General features: G+C 40.9%; 1 protein-coding gene across 2 annotated transcripts in view; it reads right to left on the reverse strand.

Annotated features, from left to right (window-relative positions):
• The window catches only part of LOC144696034 (ribosomal protein S6 kinase alpha-1-like), a 248604-nt gene that overhangs the window by 212735 nt on the left and 13583 nt on the right, over positions 1–22286 (reverse strand). For both annotated transcript variants that reach the window (XM_078567218.1, XM_078567217.1), the window contains exon 2: positions 1679–1723. In XM_078567218.1, coding sequence (XP_078423344.1) covers positions 1679–1723 — 45 coding nt within the window. The remainder of the gene's footprint in view (positions 1–1678; positions 1724–22286) is intronic.

The raw sequence follows: 22286 nt of genomic DNA on the forward strand, positions 1-22286 counted from the left end.
AGCCAATCTCTGCTAGAGTCATACTGGTTGGAATGACCTTGATGGGAGGAGAGAAGATAAGAAGCAAGAAAACAAAAAACATCTGGATCCAACACACGATTACTATCTTGCTGGAAACGTTACGTGTGTATACAATATATATTAATTTCTCCATTTGAGAGGTCTGTTGGCATTGGAATTCAGGGACGTTACCATCCATAACTGAATAGACTGTCACCACTCTGCTCAGGCTCATTTATGGATAATGTTTATTTGAAATAGGTACCACAAAGCTACTCGTACCCATGGAATTCTACTCCAGCAAAGATCAGCATCTTTAGATGAAGTGAAATAAGGAAAGTGAGGTGGAGTGGGGCAGAGGGAAACACAACACACTGTTCAGATAATGAAGTATTAAAAAGAGCATATGGGGCAGTATGTGATCAGTTGAAAGAAAAAATCAGAACTCAATTCATACATAGGAAGCATAATATTCACAAAGATCCTCTGCGTATTAACACATCATCAAGGCAATTGCTTAATTCAATACTTAGATACCTTGACCAATTTATATAAAAGGCATTACTACCTCAGGAAATTTTGGAGTATGATCAAGCATAATTAGCTTCAACAACTGTTTCTGCATAACTATATATGTAACCAGTTACAACAGGCATATTTGTTACAGCATGAATTGCTGTGATTGAATTTTAACAGTCACCTCAATTACATTTTTTCTCTGAAGTCCATATTATGACTAAAATGTTGAGAACCACCACTCACAAATACTTGGCTAACAGATATCCTGATCATTTTGCATGGATGCCATTCCCTCTAACACACAACTCAGCAGGGGAAGACTACTCGAACTTCCATTACTCCACACGTAATTTTGAGATTTACAAAACTGGTATCAGTTGATTATTTACAGTAGTTTCAGCTTACAAATCACAAAACTTATAGTGGGCAGATTTAAATAGAGCCTTTATTTAATTATTAGTAAAAAAAATTATTGAGGCACTCCAAAACAAGCGTTTAAATACAAAAGAAAGTATAGCTGCACCAGGATAATGCTTTATAACAGATTATAAATGTGTACCAAAGTCTGTAATTACAACTGAAATGTTTCATCATATCCTACATTTTAAAATCTGGATGCCGGATTCCCATCTTAGCTTGTGTAAACCAATGAAAGCAAGAAGTCAATGGGTGGGTTTTGGTGGTGAGAGACAATAAAAAGAGCTTCCTTCTGATAGGATATCAGAACAAATAACCCACGTCGTAATACAATGTTGAAGGAAAATGATTCAGAATTTTAGCAAGTCCTATGCAGACTTGAACATACTTATATAAACCTTTTATACATGCCAATATACAAAGACATTGCCCTGACAGTCAATGTTCATCTTAGATAAAATGCTTTTCCTTCACATTTCTTTTTACAGGATTATGGTGTTTTAACGTAATACACATATAACACCTGGAGGGACACTTATTCTATTAAATAAGCAAATAGCAATTATCAATTTAATGATTTGACTGGGAAGAGGAGCACCTAGTTATGAAGTGTTGTTTCCATCAAATTCCATTAGTAATCATCTGGAAATCGAATTCTATTTATTAAAACTTTCCAACACTTCAAACACACATGGTGATTGTAATTCTGCTCTACTTTATCCTGCAGCTCATACATTAGTACCTGCACTGGAGGATCTGGTGTTTCTTCTGAGGCTCCATGTCCATTCTGTAAAATAAAAAGTTAGAAATAAATTGCCAGCTAAACACAATATACAAACATCGAGTCATCACACAAAGAGCAAACATTGTAAAAAATCTGTTTCAACAAGCTACGCCAGGATGGGAACCTACGGTCCGTGGGCCGCATATGACCCATTGCTCAATTTCATCCGGCCCACAGCAAGATTTCTAAAAATGTAGACCTATGACAATAGCGCCTTCAAAATAGCATTTATCATCATCATTACAAATTTGCTTTGGATAAAAGTGTCAGCTAAATTGCTATAGTAATATTTAACAATATAATATTCAAATTCAGCCATCACATTAAGACAGCAGGTAAGTTGAACTCTTCTGTATTCTCTCTAAAGAAACTAAATTAAGTTGGTTTTTTTGTGTGTGTGGCCCGTGACTGATTTGTGAATGGCCCGTAATAAGAAAACGGTTCCCCACCCGAGTTACACAGTTGCCACATTCTTAAGCAGAACATTTCCTAATAGATTTTCCATTCAAAATGAAGCCAGGGCACTTCAACATGTTGAACCTGAGATACAGACAGCCATTGAGAGGCTTCTAGTACACTCTGATTATTTAGAAATACATATTTTTAATAATGTCCCACTATAATCAGCATTCATCTTTTATTCCAGTTCATACATTCAAAGTGAATGATTAAACAATCTAAACAAAATACTTGTTCTGATTTCACACTGTTGCAAAATGTGTTAAAGGGTCAGCTTCCATAGTGAACCTGTTGAAATTGCCTGCACAGCACAGTGGCTGGTGTAGGGGGTCAGAGATGTACACCTTTATCTCAATTCCACAATGCTGAAAACATTGACTTTTAAAAAGGTGCTTCCTTACATGGGCTCAATATACACAGACATGGTTTTGAGATTCGGTTTTAGCTTTCTGTTATCATTCAGCTACTCTAACACATATGTGCCATCTGACTGCTTAGCTGACATCAAATCCTAAATGAGGCAATTCCTTCAACTCAACCATTGCCAAGACTAAAGCATTGTGTTCTGTTTCCATCAAAAACTCTTCATCATAGTGCTGGGCTTCCTCCTTTCCCCTGGCAGCTTTCTCAGACTGAACCCAATGGCCTGTTTAGATGGAGTTTCAAAACACATATCCCAGCCACCACCAAAACTATCAATTTTCAGATCTACAATATCCCCATTTCTGACCCCATCTCACTGCTGCTGCTGCTGAGATATTAATTCAGGCTTATGTTTCTTCCCTGCACAACTAAAACTCTGCTAAATGCATTTTATCCTGCTTTATCATTCTTGTTTTTGCCAACTTTTGCTGGTTCCCGCTACTCTCCTTCACATCAATTTTAAAATTCTTCTACTCACCTGTGAATCCCTTCATGGTCTTGCCCTTTCCAACCTCAGTAACCAAATTCAATTCCATGCTCCTGTTATGCACCTTCCTCTCTTCTGATATTGCGTCCTTTGCATCCCTCCCTCGCCCACTCCACCTTCAGCAACAAAGTCTACAACTGTTTTGGTCCAAAACTTTGGAATACTTTCCCTAAATCCCTCAGTGCTACTTTACTTCATTTCTCTCAAAACCTCTTTACAGACACGACATTAAAGCACAATAACTAGTGTTAACATTTTAAATATAGAGTTTTTAAAATTCATTCCTGGAATACAGATGTCACTGGCAAGGCTGTCATTTATTGATCATTCCTAATTCCTATCAAAGGTGGTGAAGAGCCACCTTCTCGAATCAGTGCAATCGATGTGGTGCAGGTACATCCACTGTGCTGCTAGGGTATTCCAGAATTTTGACCCAGTGACGACGGAGGAATGGCAATATATTTCCAAATCAGGATGCTGCGAGACTTGGCACTGCAGCAACTCACTAAGGCTTCCTCTACAACACCTTCCAAACCTGTGACCTCTACCTAGAAGAACTTGGGCAGCACAAAAATGGAAAATGCAAGTTCTCCTTCAAGTCATACAGCATGGGCAATAAATGTTGACCTTGCCAGTGACAGCCACATCTCATGAACAAATAAAAGAAAACCTTATGTTCAAAATGTTAACACCATTGTTCTTTTATGTAGTATCTCTAAAGAAGAGGCTTTTGAAGGGAGGGAAGAGGTATGGTTAGCGGAAATCTTATTATTATTCCAGCCTGAAAGGAGAGAAATTAGAATTATGATCAATACCCAAAGAAACTTGAAATTTTAGATGGAATTTAATATTGATCAGATTTTAATAGATAAGTGGGCCCCAGTCTCAGGCATTCAACACTACACAATTTATTGTTTTGCATCCAGAGTTTCCTCTGCACAGGACAATGGGGGAGGAGAAATGCAGATAACTTTGTCTTAAGTCTTTGAAAATGCAGTTTCAGGTAAATAAGTTAAGCCTTGAGAAACTTCCCCTTCATCCTCCATGTGGGGAACAGCTTGACCTCTCCTCAGCACCTGTCATCAAAACGCAAACTCCTCATTTGGGCACATTCTAAGTTTTTAAGTGACATCAACTCATTACAAATATCCTCTCAGTAATGTTCAAGTCCATTACTATATGTTAAATAGATATCAAACAATAAACTATCGTGCCTTTACTTCAGTAATGAAATTCATTACAATATATCTGGCTCGTCACAACAAATGTAACACTGTATGCAGCAGGAGGTTCAATATATTGCTAGTGCTAGCTGGTTGGCTAAGTTGTGTGTAAAGTGCAGAGCAATATACTAAAGAGAAAGAAACACCAACATTTACAGAATGCAAGAAAAATCATAATTTAAGGCAGCTTAAAGAGGATTCCATTGTTGGATATATTACCCAATTTCAAAGCCAACTAACAGCATGCTTTTCATTTTAAGGCAAGTTTTCGTGACTTACAATTCTACAGTGAATCACAATCGAAAATGCATGTCAACATAAAAAAGAACTGTGGAAGGTAGTTAGCCACAAGTCTAATATCTCTTTCTCTCTAAGCTTCTGATCTCATCTGTGCTAAGGTGGAGTAGTTCCACACAGAAAGGGGAAGGGAGAGAAGATCGAATAAAAGCAGAAAGTGCTGTAAAAACTCAGCAGCTATGGCAGCATCTGTGGAGAAAGAAACAGAGTTAATGTTTCGAGTCCAATATGACTCTTCTTCTGAAGAATCCACCTTCATGTGTGGCTGCATCAAGCTGTACATAGACCCTCAAACACAATGTCACTCCATTCTGAGGTTATATACCCAGTGCTGCAGTGTTGCGGTGGAACATTGGTGGACCATCCTGTTCCACCTGTCCTTCGTGGAAAATTTTGTGCAGAAAATCATCTTCGACCACAAGTCCATCAGGCAGTGATCCACACAATGTCCTAGAGGCCCTACAGGAAAAGGGGGATGATTGATCCTGTTGGATGGTTCTCTGACCAAACTGTCATTTGGCAGAAGCCTCATTGCTAGATCTTTCAAACAAGTACCAAGAACAAGCTTGACTGGTGGTGAGAAAGGGCCAGCACCACAGTACACTGCCCTTGGGGCATTTGTGGTAGGGATGAGACTAATTTCCAACTTCTTCTTGAATGTGCATTGTAAGTAAGGTCTGGAAAGAGATGCAATGGTTTTTGTTGAAGTTCAACCTGAGAAACCCCATAACACAGGATTCTGTGCTCTAAAGATTGTTCCCACGGACATACACTGAGACAAACATCAATTGCTGCTGGAGAACCATCAACTTAGTGAAAGACACTATTTTATCTGCCTTAAACTTGCTAGTCTTCCAATGGAAAGAGCTGTCCATGACAATGTTGCAGGCTGACATATTGCAAAGTCCAGAACAACATGCTGAGGGTCACACTGAAGCTTGGCCAGCCACCACAAAAACTCAGTAGAGTAAAGTCACAGTCTAAGACCCTCCCACTAAAGTACACCAAGGGGCTGGAAGCCATGGAAAACTCCTCCAGTTGTATGCACCAGAGAATGGTTGACAGGAAATGTATATTGTAAGTACAACCTGTAATTAATTATAAGTGTAATGAGACACCTCAAGTGCCACGTACTATATTGAAAAAAATCGAACTATATTACACTTTATGTAACGTCAAATTTAAAAAGTTATGCAATGTACTCTCACAAAGTTTTATGAAAAAAGTGGACATTAAGTACAATGGAGTTATTCCATTCTAGTTTGAGTGAACATTTCGTTTTCAGAAATTCCCACCATGAAACAATTTCACTTTATTGGAGTTAATTTTGAGCAGGTATCACTCTGCCAGATAATGTGACATTATATTGTGTTTTCCTGATCAGCACCCCAAGAACACAGATCAATAGATACTCTGAATTTGAGTCTCACTGGACATCACAAACTAAAGGAAGATGGCCAAATTGTTTGTATCTTAAATTAGATACAAAGATTCTTAAATTAGATACAAAGACACTATCTTAAACAAAAGAGATCTCTCTGATCAATTATATATTATTGCAAATTTTATTTCTAAATATTTACTGCTCAGATGGGAGCAAGCCTGTAGCTAGTTACAGTATTTCCAACTGAGTCAAAAGATGTAGAATTTATAGCTGACTTCAAACAGTCAGAGCAATGGAGACCAGTGCTTCAGTTCTGAATGCTAAGTTGGCATCCAGCAGGGTACACTGGTTCAGTGGGTCCTATACAGGTCCTACCAGGCCCTACCATCGTATATGGATTAAGGAAACCCACAAAACTCTCCTGCTGTAAAGTACTAAAATGATTACGACCAGGAAGGAACATTCACCAGATTGCTAACCAGTTTATGGATCCTTCCATTATTGCACGCTATGTTCTAAGGGAACAGTGTGAGGATACAAAAACTAAAGGCCATCACTGAGATGCACTTCCATCTAAAGATAGTAGTAGTGTGGAACACAGAGCCCAGTAGTTCCTTTCAACAAATGACAGGAATATTCATCCTAATATATGCAGAATATTATAAATTCAAAGTGAACAAACACCAAGATCTTTTGAGCTTCTTCACAAGGGAATTTACAACCTTGCAATGCATATACAGCAATAGGTTAGCCAAAGTGAAGAAATATCTATAATACCAACTCAGATAGGCAAAGTTCTGAATACTTCAGCAGCTATTTGATACTAATTAACGAGGTAATGTTTTATACAGAGCCACTGCCAAGCCATGCTGTGACAAGATTTCATAAATCATTTTCTCACACGCAATTTTCAGAGCCACTGCCAAGCCATGCTGTGACAAGATTTCATAAATCATTTTCTCACACGCAATTTTCCACATTCTAGTGTTATGATGTACCTGTTGAATAAACCTGAAATTTTATCCAAATGTGATTAGCTTTAGTATTTTTCTGCATTTAATTCTCCCTACCCTCAAACACCCTACCTCCTACATAGCTCCCCACATCCCCACTTTTGCCATTCATCAAGAAAGTGTGGCTATTCGTGCATGCGCAAGAACTCCCAGAATTCTGCTTGAAGTACATTTAGTTCCTAATCCATTAAAGCCAGAAATGTTATGGCAGTTAGAAAAGTGGAGCAACAGGTGTGCAACAAGCTTGCCTCAAGAAGTAGAGTAGCAAAGAAGAAAAGGATCAAGCTTCACATCTCAATTCCAGGGTTCCTCTTGTTGATCTCTCCCTTATTTATCGTTTCAGCTGGATTGCTTCCACCTACTGCTACAAGTCTTCCTGGCCATACTACTATATTTCAGTACTACTGCCATCTCAGAATCTATTTCAATACTTTTCTGCTAGACTAGAACATCCTAAATAGACCATTCATTTATTTAAGATGTGTGATCTTGAAATCTGACATCACTGCAGACACATGATGGGTTTACTGGATCCATCCTAGATGCTGACTGTTCTTTCAGAACCAGATCTCTTGTAATTATCTCAGTGGTGACTGCTCTTGAGTGAGGAACTAACTTATACATATATTTCAATGGAACAGATGTTTAGGATCACCTGAAAACTAATTTCAAGGACATTAATAAAGATAGCTAATGAAATTCTAAATAGCAAACAACTTTTCTCATATTAATTAATTGTGTTTAATTCTAGCCCCAGGATACGTGAAAATCTACACTAGGGTTGAGAAATTCTTTTTCTGGTATCAAGCCCCAGACCAACCCATTTCTAGAATATATCCATGACCAGTCTTCCCACTATAGATATAGACGAGGAAGGCTAATACCCATTTTAGCTACAATCTTGCTATCACAGCTTTTTGCACAACTCTAGGGTTTCTGGCTTCACTGCTCCATCCAAAGTCCCTTCCAGGTGTTAAAATTGTGTGAGAACAACTTTCCAAATTTAATCCTACATTTGTGTTTGACTAGTTTGGATCTGTGTTCCCTCATCTCGCAGACATAGCATAACTTGAAGTTGTGCTCTGGATTTACTATCATATAAACTTCTATAAAAGTAACCTTTTAATTGCCTTCTCTCAAGCCTGTGAAACTTAAGTTGTCTCAGTCTTTCCTCATAACTCAGTCCTCTTCACACCACTCACCCACTGTAGGCTGCAATCTAGGCAAAATCCAAAACCACTGTCTGTCATGACTCAACTATTCATTCTGACAGCCATTGTTAGTGGAAAAGAAGATTTACTACTATTTATAATCCCCAATTTTAAAAATATTCCAGGAGAAACGCCTAACTGAAGCATTGTGTTGAGTGCCAGAACTTCTGAGTTTTGCTAAACTGAGAGGGCACAAAGGAATGAATGCAACATGGCTTGGGTTTGTCGCCTCAAAACCTCCCACATCCCCTGCCCAGCTAATCTGGTATGCCACTTGGATTTTGTCCACTTTCCATCAGAATGGAGAAATTTAGGAACAAATTCACACTACACCAATATGGTCAAGGTGGGAATTAATGAAATCAGATAAATGAAGATCAAGGGAAATAGTCTACTTACAAAGTTTTTTATTCTACTCCTAATTGAAAGTTCAGCAAAACTCCATAATTTAGTAATTAGACCAGAACCCTGTAACGGTATTAAACACCAAAATTATCTTGCTGGGGGGATCTGCAGCAAATGATTACTTGGAGCAGTCCTGACTCCCCAAATCCTGTTCACTATCTACAAGGCACAAGTCAGGAGTGTGATGGAATATCCTCCACTTGCCTGGATGACTGCAGCTCCAACAACATTCAGGAAGCTTGACACCATCCAGGACAAAGCAGCCCACTTGATTGGCACCCAATCCACAAACATTCACTCCCTCCACCACTGACGAACAGTGGCAGCAGTGTGTACCATTAGGGAATTCCCTCCCTAACAGCACTGTGGGTGTACCTACACCACACAGACTGCAGCGCTTCAAGAAGGCAGCTCACAACCACCTTCTCAAGGGCAATTAGGGATGGGCAATAAATGCAACACCCACATCCCGTAAATTAATGTTAAAAAAGTCCACCTCAAATGTTCAGTTGCAACGCTCATCTTGTTACGTAATCAGGTAAAAGTCTTACTGAGCTGTACATTTGCACAGTGTCATTTTCAGGTAATTTTCTCTGTTTTTTAAAAAGTATTTACTGCACTGTTTATTTATTCGCAAATGTTTTCAACTACCTTGCAAGTCTGTTTTATCAGAAAAGGAGATTTATTGAAGTTTCCACAAACATGGCTCAACTATATCAGACCATAAATTAAAGCACCAAGCCCAGCTAAGAAACAGAAACACTCAATGTAGATTCCAGCTTTGCTTTATTTTAAGAAGCAGTTATACCACCATTTTTGCATCACTGCAAGTTGCTTTCAAGAAACAATTTTAAAAAGCAAGGGTTACCATGTGTGTTCTCAAGATATTAAAAAATTATCAGCCCAAAGCATTGTTCTACACATGCATATATGCATCACAGTAGAGTTTCCTCCTATGCAGCTGGGTGGGACTGCACTCATGTGGTTCCATTCTTATTCATCCAAGTGTCTATCCTTATCAAACCATTTATCATCTACATGCTGTAGCTAATCCTAAAACATCATCCTAAAACACAACGTCAGATTCTACATGTAAATTGACGACACCTAGTTCTACCTTCACCACCATCACAATCCCTCTACTGTATTGTCAGCCTGTTTGTCCAATGTCAAATAAAGGATAAGCAGTGTAATGACCCTTGCATTTTGGGGAAGAGCCTGTACTTTCTTTTTGTGACATGTCCCTTTAAGTCCAAAGTGAAACAAAGATAATTCTGGAACAGGATTGGTTAGCTACCAGGAAGCAGAGAATAGGGATAAATGGGCCATTTTTGGTAGGCAAATGGTAATTAGTGAATTGCTACATGGATCAGTATTGGGGTCTCAGCTACTCACAATCTATATCAATGACTTGGATGAAGAAACCAAATGTAAGGTTGCTAAATCTGCTGATGACACAAAGATAGGTAGGAGAGTAGCTTGCAAAGAGAACATAAAGAGGCTACAAAGGGATGCAGATAGGTTATGCAAGTGGGCAAAAATTTGGCAGATGGAGTATAATGTGGGAAAATGTGAACTTGTCCACTTTGGCAGGAGGAATAGAAAAGCGATATATTATTTAAATGAAGAGAGATTGCAGAACTCTGTGGTACAGTGGGATCTGGGTGTCCTGGCACATGAATCACAAAAAGTTGGTACGCAGGTACAGCAAATGATTAGGAAGGCTAATGCATTGCTGGCATTTATTGCAAGGCAAATCAAGTATAAAAGCAGGGAGGTTTTGTTATAGTTGTTCAGGGCTTTGTTGAGACCACACCAGGAGTGCTGTGTACAGTTTTGGTCTCCTTACTTAAGAAATAATATAATTAGAATTAGCATTAGAAGCAGTTCAGAATTCAGGTACACTCAATTGATTCCTTGGACGAAGGGGTTATCTTACAAGGAAAGGTTGGACAGGTTTGGCCTGTGTCCATTGGAATTTAGAAAAATGAGAGTTGATATTATTGAAACATATAAGATCCTGAGGGGACTTGACAGGGTGGATGCTGAGAGGATGTTTCCCCTTGTAGGAGATACTAGAACTACGAGACATGGTTTAAAAATAAGGGGTCTCCCATTTAGCATGGAGATGAGGAGAAATTCTTTCTCTCAAAGGGCCATTAATATGTGGAATCTCTTCTCCAGAGAGCAGCAGAAGCAGGGTTGTTGAATAATTTTTTTAAGTCTGAGTTGGATAAATATCTATGTATATATGTATGGAAATAGGCAGTGCTGAGTGCTGTCTTCTGCTGCGTTTGAGTGTTCAGTTGGAATTTGGTGTGTGAGGGAGTTTTAAGGGTTAATTTAGTTTAAGGGTTAATTTCTATCTACAGTTTAGTCTTTCTTTAATTAAGCAATTAACTAAAAGTTGCTCTTAGGGTTGGGGGAGGGTGAGTTTTAGTCCAGCTTTAAAACAGGGCTCATTCAGGCTCTGCTTGCAGCTAGTTAATTGGGCAACAGGCTTAAACAGATTTTCAGAAGCTAGATTCATGGAGGAGGAAAGCAGCCCAACTACAGTGCTGCCTGGTCTGCAATGAGTGCTGTCTTGGGCTGCATTTGTGTGTTTCAGTTGGAGTTTGCTGAGTGAGGGAGTTTGCTGAAGAGTGAAGGAGGTGATCCTTTCCTCTGAAAGAAGCGCAGCAGCCTTGGTAAGCAGGACTTGGTGAGTATTTCTATTGACCTTAATATTCTCTAAACTAGAGGAGTAAAAGTAGAGGGAGTAATTTAAGGGTAAATCATGGCCGGGCAGCTCGGTCACATGGAATGTCCCTCCTGTGGGAAGTCAGGGACACTTCCAGTGTCCATGGTGACCACATCTACAGTAAGTGTCTCCTGCTGCAGCTACTTGAAATCTGCATTTCAGATCTGAAGCAGCGGCTAGAGTCACTGTTGGAGCATCCTCAGAGCTGAGATCTTCGTGGATAGCACATACAGTGAGGTGGTCACACCCACCACAGGTAAAGAGTGCATAGGCAGAAAGGGAATGGGTGACCGCCAGACAGAGAAAAGGCACTAGGCAGGTAGTGCAGGAGTCCCCTGGGTCCTCCCTCTCTAACAGAGTTTCCATTTTGAATACTGCTGGGGGAGGTGGTTTCTCAGGGGAATGTCGCAGAGCCAAGTCCGTGGCACCACAAGTGGCTCAGCTGCATGGGGGAGAAGAGTGGGAGAGCAATGGGGATAGGAGATTCTATCGTAAGGGGAACAGATGGGCGTTTCTGCGGACGCGGACATGACACCAAGATGGCATGTTGCCTCCCTGATACCAGGGTCAAGGGTGTCACTGAGCGACTGCAGGACATTCTGAAGGGGGATGGTGAACAACCAGAGGTCGTGGTCCATATCAGTACCAACGACATAAGTGAAAAGAGGGATGAGGTCCTACAAGTAGAATATAGGGAGCTAGGAAATAAATTAAAAAGGACCTCAAAGTAGTAATTTTAGGATTACTCCCAGTGCCACGTGCTAGTGAGATCAGGAATAGGAAAATTGGACCAGTTGAATACATGGCTGAAGAGATGGTGTAGGAGGGAGGGGTTTTGATTCCTCAGGCATTGGGACCAATTCTGGGGAAGATTTGACCTGTAGAAGCCGGATGGGGTTGCACCCCAGCAGGACCAGAACCAATATCATCACAGGGGTATTCGCTAGTACTGTGGGGGAAGATTTATACTAGAGTGGCAGGGGGATGTGGGAACCTGAGTGGGGAGATATAAGAGAGGTAAACAAAGATAGAACTGAAAGACAGAAAAGTGGAAAGCAGAATAAACGGGGGCTAGCAGCATATAGGGCCATAGTACAAAAACAAATGTGTAAAAAGACAAGTCTAAAGGCACTGTATCTAAATGCATGGAGCATTCGCAATAAGGTAGATGAATTAACAGCACAAATAGATGTAAATGGGTACAATATGACTGCGATTACACAGACATGGCTGCAGGGTGACCAAGGCTGGGAACTGAATATCCAAGGGTATTCAATATTTAGGAAGGACAGGCGAAAAGGAGGCAGCGTGGCATTGTTAGTTAAGGATGAAATCAGTGCAATAGTGAGTGAGGATAGTGGCTCAGAAAATCTAGATATAGAATCAGTCTGGGTGGAGCTAAGAAGCAACAAAACATTAGTGGGAGCTGTCTATAGGCCTCCAAACAGAAGTGCTAAGGTAGGGGATTGTATTAAACAGGAAATTGGAGGTGCATGTAACAAGGGTGCTACAGTAATCATGGGTGACTTTAGTCTACATATAGACTGAGCAAACCAAATTAGCAATAATACTGTGGTAGATGAGTTCCTGGAGTGTGTACGAGATTTGTTTTAGACCAGTACATCGAGGAACCAAGTCGGAAAAAGGCTACCCTAGATTTGGTTTTGTGTAATGAGAAGGGGTTAATTAATAATCTTGTTGTGCGGGGTCCTTTAAGGAACAGTGACTATAACATGATAGAATTCTTCCTTAAGTTGGAAAGTGAAGTAGTCCAATCCGAAACTCAGGTTCTAAATCTAAACAAAGGAAACTACGGAGTATGAGGCGTGAGTTGGCTAAGATAAATTGGGGAACTTCATTAAAAGGTATGATGGTGGATAGGCAATGGCTAATATTTAAGGAACGAACGTATGAATTGCAACAGTTATATATTCCTTTCTGGCACAAAAGCACAACAGGAAAAGTGGCCCAACCTTGGCTAACAAAAGAAGCAAAGGATAGTATTAGTTCCAAAGAGGAGTCATATAAAGTTGCAAGAAAAAGTAGCAAACCTGAGGATTGGGAGAAGTTTAGAATTCAGCAAAGGAGGACCAAGAGATTGATTAAAAGGGGAAAAGTAGAGTATGGGAGTAAACTTCCAAGGAACATAAAAGAGGACTGTAAAAGCTTAAAGAAGAAAAAGATTGGTGAAGACAAATGTAGGTCCCTTACAGTCCGAAATGGGAGAATTTATAATAGAGAACAAGGAAATGGCAGAGCAATTAAACAACTACTTCAGTTCTATCTTCATGGAGGAAGACACTAATAACTTCTCAGAAATTCTAGGAAATCAAGGGTCTAGTGAGAAGGAGGAATTGAAGGAAATTAATATTACTAAAAAAGTAGTGGAGAAATTAATGGGACTGAAAAATAAATCCCCAGGGCCTGATAATCTACATCCCAGGGTACTAAAGGAGGTGGCCAATATAGTGGATGCGTTGGTTATCATCTTCCAAAAATCTGTAGATCCTGGAACAATCCTGGCAGATTGGAGGGTGGCAAATGTAACCCCACTATTTAAAAAAGGAGGGAGAAAACAAAGAATTACAGACTGGTTAGTGTAACATCAGTAGTAGGGAAAATGATAGAGTCTATTATAAAGGATGTAATAAAAGGACACTTAGAAAATATCAATGGGATTAGACAAAGTCAACATGGATTTATGAAAGGGAAATCATGTTTGACAAACCTACTGGAGTTTTGTGAGAATGTAACTAGCAGAATAGATAAGGGAGAACCACTGGATGTGGTACATTTGAATTTTCAGAAAGCTTTTGATAAAGTCCCACATGAGAGGCTAGTGTGCAAAATTAAAGCAAGTGATTGGGAGTAATATATTGGCATGGATTGAGAATTGGTTAGTAGACAGGAAAGAGTAGGAATAATTGGGTCTTTTTCGCAATGGCAGGCGATGACTAGTGGGGTACCGCAGGGGTCAGTGCTTGGGCCCCAGCTATTCACAATATATCAATGATTTGGATGAGGGAACCATATGTAATATTTCCAAGTTTGCTGACGACACAAAACTAGGTGGGAATGTTAATGGTGAGGAGGAGGTTAAGAGGCATCAAGGCAATTTAGACGAGTAAGTGGGCAAATGCATGGCAGATGCAGCATAACGTGGGTAAGTGTGAAGTTTCCTACTTTGGTAGGAAAAACAGAATGACAAAAGTATAATTTAAATGGTGGTAGACTGAGAAATGTTGATGTACAAAGGGACCTGGGTGCCCTTGTACACCAGTCACTGAAAGCATGCATGCAGGTGCAGCAAGCAGTTAAGAAGGCAAATTGTATAATGGCCTTCATTGTGAGAAGGTTTGAGTACAGGAGCAAGGATGTCTTATTGCAGCTATACAGGGCCTTGGTGAGACCACACCTGAAGTATTGTGTGCAGTTTCGGTCTACTTACTTAAGAAAGGATATACTTGCCATAGAGGGAGTGCAGCAAAGGTTCACCAGACTGATTCCTGGGATGGCAGCATTGTTGTATGCAGAGAGATTGGGTTGACTAGGTGTGTAGTCACTGGAGTTTAGAAGAATGAGAGAGGATCTGATTGAAACGTATAAAATTCTGACAGGGCTGGACAGACTAGATGCAGAGATGATGTTTCCCCTGGCTGGGAGTCCTAGGACAAGGAGTCACAGTCTGAGGATATGGGGTAGGCCATTTAGGGCTGAGATGAGGAGAAACTTCTTCACTCAGAGGATAGTGAACCTGTGAAATTCGCTACCATAGAGGGCTGTGGAGGTCAAATCACTGAATATATTTAAGAGTGAAATAGATAGATTTCTATACTCTAAAGGTGTCAAAGGGTATGAAGAGAGAGCAGGAGTATGGAGTTGAGATAGAGGATCAGCCATGATCACATTGAATGGCAGAGCCAGCTTGAAGGGCTGAATGACCTACTCCTGAGTCTATTTTCTATGTTTCCTCGTTATGAGGTCATTTGGTTCCAAGGTCAAACTCTGGCTGAGGCTGTTATGGAGATGAAAGCTAATTGGAGTGGTGTCGGGTTCCAGTCCGTTCTGTAGCATCTGGTCTTGAGCAGACGTGATTTAGAACACAGAATTCATATGAGGGAAGCAAGCAAAGCTCTCTATGAATAGATCAGTTTTCTGTTTGTCAATGAGAAGAAAATACAATTCCAGACGCTCTTGGTGAAGCAACGTGCGAACAAACTAAAGTGACTGAACCCTAAGTGGTGTGAATAGCTCAGGCATGCTAAAAAGCAGAGTGTTTATACCTGAGGACCAGACCAGACCATACACCAGGTGTATTGGTCAGTAGATTGAAATGGAACTCTGGAAAGCAACGCCATCGGGACTGTTGTGACCCGAGTGACAGAAGGTTCATAGAAGTTTGCCTGATCAGTGGATATATCCTGAAACCTCAGATTCAATGCAGCTGCCAAAAAAAGTGACTCAAGGGCCAAATGCATGAGTGGGAAGTGAGAGGTCCGATGTACTGGATGCCAAGTTAGAAAGACTGAGAGATTACACGTGGTGCCATATTTGTGCAGGGAGTGATGCTAGTACTTGTAACTGAGTATCTTTGTACTGACTATTTAAAGTGAAATTTACCTTTTTATTTGAAATATCACTTGCCTGTTAATGTTTGCACAATGTTAATTTTAGTTCATTTGTCACAGTCCTTGGACCTTCCTTCCATCATAAGGTCAGGAGTGGAAATGTTCACTGATGTTTGCACAATGCTCAGCACCATTCTGTACTCCTCAGATACTGAAGCAGTTCAGGTCCAAATGCAGCAAGGCCTGGATAATATTCATGGTTGGGCTGACAAGTGGCAAATAACATTTGTGCCACACAAGTGCCAGGCAATGGCCATCTCCAACAAGAGAGAATCTAACCATCACCCCATGACATTCAATGGCAATACCATTGATGAAGCTCCACTATCAACATCCTGGGGTTACCATTGACCAGAAACTGAGCTGGACTAGCCATATAAATACAGTGGCTATAAGAGCAGGTCAGAGGCTAGAAATCCTGCAGCGGGTAACTCGCCTTCTGACTCCCCAAAGCCTGTCCACCATCTACAAGGCACAAGTCAGGAATGTGATGGAAGACTCCCCACTTAATTGGATGAGTGCAGTTCCAACAACACTCAAGAAGCTTGACAGCATCCAGGACAAAACGGCCCATTTGATTGGCACCCCATCGACAAACATTCTCTCCCTCCACCACTGACACATGGTGTCAGCGGTGTGCACCATCTACAAGATGCACTGCAGGAACTCACCGAGATCCCTGAGACAGCACCATCCAAACCCATGACCACTACCATCTGGAAGGACAAGGGCAGTAGATACATGGGAGCACCACCACCTGGAAGTTCCCCTCCGAGCCACCCGCCATCCTGACTTGGAAATATATCACCATTCCGTCACTGTTGCTGCATCAAAATCCTGGAACTCCCTCTCAAACAGCACTGTGGCTGTACCTACACTATATGGACTGCAGCATTTCAAGAAGGCTGCTCACCACCACCTTCTCAAGGAAAATTAGGAATGGGCAATAAATGCTGGCCTATCCAGTGATGCCCACATCCCGTGAATGAATTTTAAAAAAGGTTTTAAAAAATGAAATTTTGTCCATTGGTTTTCTTTCCATTGACATTGTGGGGATCATAACATTAGGAACTCCAGCTAGAAGAAGCAGGGGCATAATGGTAGCGTCACTGGACTAGTATTCCAAAGACCCAGGGAAATGCTCTGGGTACCTGGGGTCTAATCCCACCACGGCAGCTGGTGAAATTTGAATTCAATAAAAAAATCTGGAATTTAAAGCCTGATGATGACCACAAAATCATTGCTGATTATCATAAAAACCCATATGGTTCACTAATGTTCTTATCTGGTCTGGCTTACATGTGAGTCCAGACCCACAGCAATGTGATTGACTCTTAAATGCTCTCTGAACAAGGGCAATTAGGGATGGACAATAAATGCTAGCCTAGCTAGTGATACCCAAATCTCATGAATGAATAAACGCTTGGAAGAATTAAGCCTTTAATCCTTAACACAAACTCCTATCCCTAGCCACCAACTCTAGCCCTCTCCCTAGTAACTGAGGCTGAACCACACTGTTCACGATCTGTGTGTCATATCTGGCCCTTAGATGAACTGCCAACCACATATCATGCCATCACTAAGACTACCTATTTCTACCTCGGTGATTTGCCTCAGTTCATTAGCTGCTAAAACCTGCTCCATCCCTTTGTAACCTGTTGACTTGGCTATTCCAATGCATTCCTGGCCAACCTCCCATCTTCCCATCTTTCACCCTGCATAAACTTAAGCTTATCCTAAACTCTAACACCTATATACAAGTCCCATTCACCCATTACTCTTCTGCTCTTTGGCCTACACTGGCTCCCAGCTAAGCCGAACCTCATTTTTAATACTCTCATCCTTGTTTTCAAATCCCTCCAGTGCTTTGCCCCCCCTCCATCTCTATAATCTTCTCTAGCACTAGTCTTTCAAGATCTCTGCAATCCTCCAACTCTGGTCTCTTGCACATTCCTGATTTTAATCACGCCACCATTGACTGTCAAGGCCAAAAGCTGTGGAATTCCCTCCCCAAGCCTCTTCATTTCTCTCTTCTTCTTCAAGGTACTCCTTAAAATCTACTTCTTAGATCAAGGTTTAGGTTATCTGTCCTAATTCTCCTTATGTGGAACAATGTCAAATTTTATTTGTGAAGCACCTTAAATATTTTATTATGTTAAAGGCACTACATTAATGCAAGTGGTTGTTGTTGTTGATCCCCAGGCACTCATTTAAAGCCAGCCAGTATAAATCAGGCTGCAATCAATTCCATAGCTACCAGCTTTAGATTGGTGTGTGTTTTAATATCTAATTTTTGGATGAATAATCAGCCATGGCTCAGTTTTCAGCACTCTTGACTCTGAATCATAAGGTTCAGAGATCAAGTCCCACTCCAGGACTTGAGTACAAACATCAAGACAGGCACTCAAGTGCAGTACAAAGAGTGCTACACCATTGGGTGTGCCATCTTTCAGATGAGACATTAAACCAAGGCAACTTCTGCCTGCTTGGCTAGATGTAAAAGATCCCACGGTATTTTGAAGGAGTGTCCTAGCCAATATTTTTTCCTCAATTAACACCACAAAAACAGATCACCTGCTGTTTGTGGGAGTTTGCTGCGCACATGTTGTCTGCTGCATTTCTTACATTACAATAGTGACTACATTTCAAAATATGCTTTGAGATATTTGGTGAAATGCACTATGTAAATGCAGGCCTTCCTTTTTTTAATCCTCCCACATCAAACCACTCAATGAAAAGGCATTCAAAACTGTAACCCCCACCTCCCTGCCACTCAATTAAAAGTGCATGCATTAAAATCTGTATTCAAATAACATTGAATGTGTAGTTTAAAAACTGGAACAGAAACTCTCATTGTAGTCTAGATTACAGATAAGGAAAACAAGCTTCACACCATGAGATACACAAGAACACTCACAAGAGAAAAGAAAGCCTTTACCTGCTGTATGAGAGGTCACCCTGCATCATAGATTCTTGATCACTTCAACCACACTACATGTCTGATGTACAATTTGATTTCCTTACAAGTGGCCAGAAAAGACACAATCAAATCAATTCCTCAATAACATGGAAAATGGGCACTCAGCTCTATACACAGGCTGCTCAGCCTCTGTACGCGTAGAAGTGTCTAGACATCTCAGTAAAATTGCAACATTAAAATAAGATTGTTTTGAAATGAAAATATCTGCACATAAAATGCAATGGCAACATATTCTCGTTATTAAGCAATTTTTAATTCTTATACAGTCAGATAACCAAACCAGAAAAATTTCAAGTCAAACATCAAAGGCTATGGGCCCTGACAATATTTCAGCAATAGTACTGAAACTTGTGCTCCAGAACTTGCCGCGCCCCAGCCAAGCTGTTCCAGTACAGCTACAACACTGGCACCTACCCAGCAATGTGGAAAATTGAACAGGTATGTCCTGTACACAAAAAGCAGGACAAATCCAACCTGGCCAATAACCACCCCATCAGTCTACTCTTGATCATCAGTAAAGTAATGGAAGGGGTCATCAACAGTGCTATCAAGCAGCACTTGCTTAGCAATAACCTGCTCACTGATGCCCAATTTGGGTTCCGCAGGGCCACTCAGCTCCTGACCTCATTGCAGCCTTCGTTCAAACATGGACAAAAGAGCTGAACTCCGAAGGCGAGGGGAGAGTGACTGTTCTTGACATCAAGGCAGCATTTGACCGATTGTGGCATCAAGGAGCCCTAGCAAAACTCGAGTCGATGGGAATCAGAGGAAAATTGTCCATTGGTTGGAGTCATACCTAGCACAAAGGATGATGGTTGTGGCTGTTGGAGGTCAGTCATCTCAGCTCCAGGACATCACTGCAGGGGTTCCTCAGGGTAGTGTCCTCGGACCAACCATCTTCAGCTGCTTCATCAGTGACCTTCCTTCCATCATAAGGTCAGAAATGGGGATGTTCGCTGATGATTGCACAATGTTCAGCACCATTCTGTACTCCTCAGATCCTGAAGCAGTCCATGTCCAAATACAGCAAGACTTGGACAATGTCTGACTGTGACAAGTAACGTTCGTGCCACACAAATGCCAAGCAATGACCATCTCCGACAAAAGAGAACCTAACCGTCGCCCTTTTACGTTCAATGGCATTACCATCACTGAATCCCCCACTATCAACATCCTGGGGGTTACCATTGACCAGAAACTGATCTGGACTAGCCATATAAATACTGTCACTACAAGAACAGGTCAGAGGCTAGGAATCCTGCGACGAGTAACTCAACTCTTGACTCCCCAAAGCCTGTATATCATCTACAAGGCACAAGTCAGAAGTGTGATAGAATACTCCCCACTTGCCTGGATGAGTGCAACTCCCACAACACTCAAGGAGCTTCACACCATCCAGGACAAAGCAGCCTTCTTGATTGATATCCCATCCACAAACATTCACTCCCACTAAAGCACAGTAGCAGCCATGTGTGTACCATCTACAAGATGCACTGCAGGAATTTACCAAGGCTCCTTAGAAAGCACCTTCCAAGCCCATGACCACTACCAACTAGAAGGCCAACGGCAGCAGATAGATGGGAACACCACCACCTGAAAGTTCCTCTGTCACTCACCATCCTGAGTTGGAAATATATCGCCGCTCCTTCACTGGGTCAAAATCCTGGAACTCACTTTCCTAACAGCACTATGGGTGTACCTACACCACATGGACTGCAGCGGTTCAAGAAGGCAGCTCACCATCACCTTCTCAAGGGCAATTAGAGATTGGCAATAAGTACTGGCCCAGCCAGCGAAACCCACATCCCATGAGTACATTAAAAAAAATTCATGAAAATTGCTTCATTCACCCAATATGAGACAAGAGAAGGAAGAAAAATTATCTAAGCCCATGAGGCACATTCTTCATAAAAGCAAAAAATTCCATTGTGATTCAGGCAGGCAAAGTGACTAAAGTGGTGCAAAATAGCCATAAGAACATATGAATTAAGAGCAGGAGTCAGCCACTCAGCTCTTCAAGCCTGCTCCACCATTCAAGAAGATCATAGCTTATCTAATTGTGCCTACCCCCGATAACCTTTCACTTCCATGTTAATTAGTGAAGGGGGGGGGACCTATCACAAGGTGGGAAGATTAAAATCAGCTCAATTGTACAGTCACATCATGCAAATTTAAATCCCACTACCATCCAATACTGGTTCCACATCACAGATTGAGGCAAAAGTAACAAGAAAGGTACAGAAGTGTAGAAGTGCAAGTGGTCAGCAAATGTGGTGCAAATCAGTTTATAAATTCAGTATTATATGCAGTCCTTCACGAAATTTGGACCTCTTCCTCCTTCACAATGATAGCAGATCGGTTTTAAACAAAGTCACAAACTGAATATTTAGATATTATTCCATATGCAGGGTTTTTATGAAATAATTTGATTCATATTCATCCCCAATTTGCTGATAGGAAACAATAGGGGTGCTGTTATGTTGCTCCGTGTATTCTGTGTGCCACCAACTAGTGGGAAAGACAAGGTGAAACAAATTTGCAAGGAAATTACAGGGAGCTGCTACAATTATACAGTAGGGGACTTTACTTATCATAATATAGACTGGGATAGTAATAATGTAAAGGGCAGAGAGAGGTAAGAGTTTCTGAAGTGTGTTCAGGAGAATCTTCTAGATTAGTATGTTTCCAGTCCAACAAGGAAGGAAGCATTGCTGGATCTGGTTCTTGGAAATGAGGTGGATCAAGTGAATCGAGTTTCAGTAGGAGAACATTGAGGGGCAGTGACCACTTTAGTCACTTTGCCTGCCTGAATCTCAATGGAATTTTTTGCTTTTATGAAGAATGTGCCTCATTGGCTTAGATAATTTTTCTTCCTTCTCTCGTCTCGTATTGGGTGAATGAAGCAATTTTCATGAATTTTTTTTATGCACTCACAGGATGTGGGCTTCACTGGCTGGGGACAGTGACCATAATATCTTAAGCTTTAGGTTGGCTATGGAAAAGGACAAGGAGCTTCCCAGAGTAAAAATAATTAATTGGGGAAGGGACAGCTTCAATAGGGTGCCTATGTAAATTGGAGTCAAAGATTGGCAGGCAAAACTGTAACTGTACAATGGGCTGTTTTTAAAGAGGAGATAATTCAGGTACCGTCCAGGTCTAATCCCATGAAGGGGAGAGGTAGAACAAATTAATCCAGAGATCCCTGGATTATGAGACAGGAAGATGAAGCAGAAAAAAGTTGCATATGACAGATATCAAGTGAATAATGCAATTGAAAAGCAGGCCGATTCTAGAAGGTTCAGAAAGAAATGAAAAA

The sequence above is a fragment of the Cetorhinus maximus genome, chromosome 21, assembly GCF_964194155.1.
Source record: "Cetorhinus maximus chromosome 21, sCetMax3.hap1.1, whole genome shotgun sequence".
In the NCBI taxonomy this organism is placed as follows: domain Eukaryota; kingdom Metazoa; phylum Chordata; class Chondrichthyes; order Lamniformes; family Cetorhinidae; genus Cetorhinus; species Cetorhinus maximus.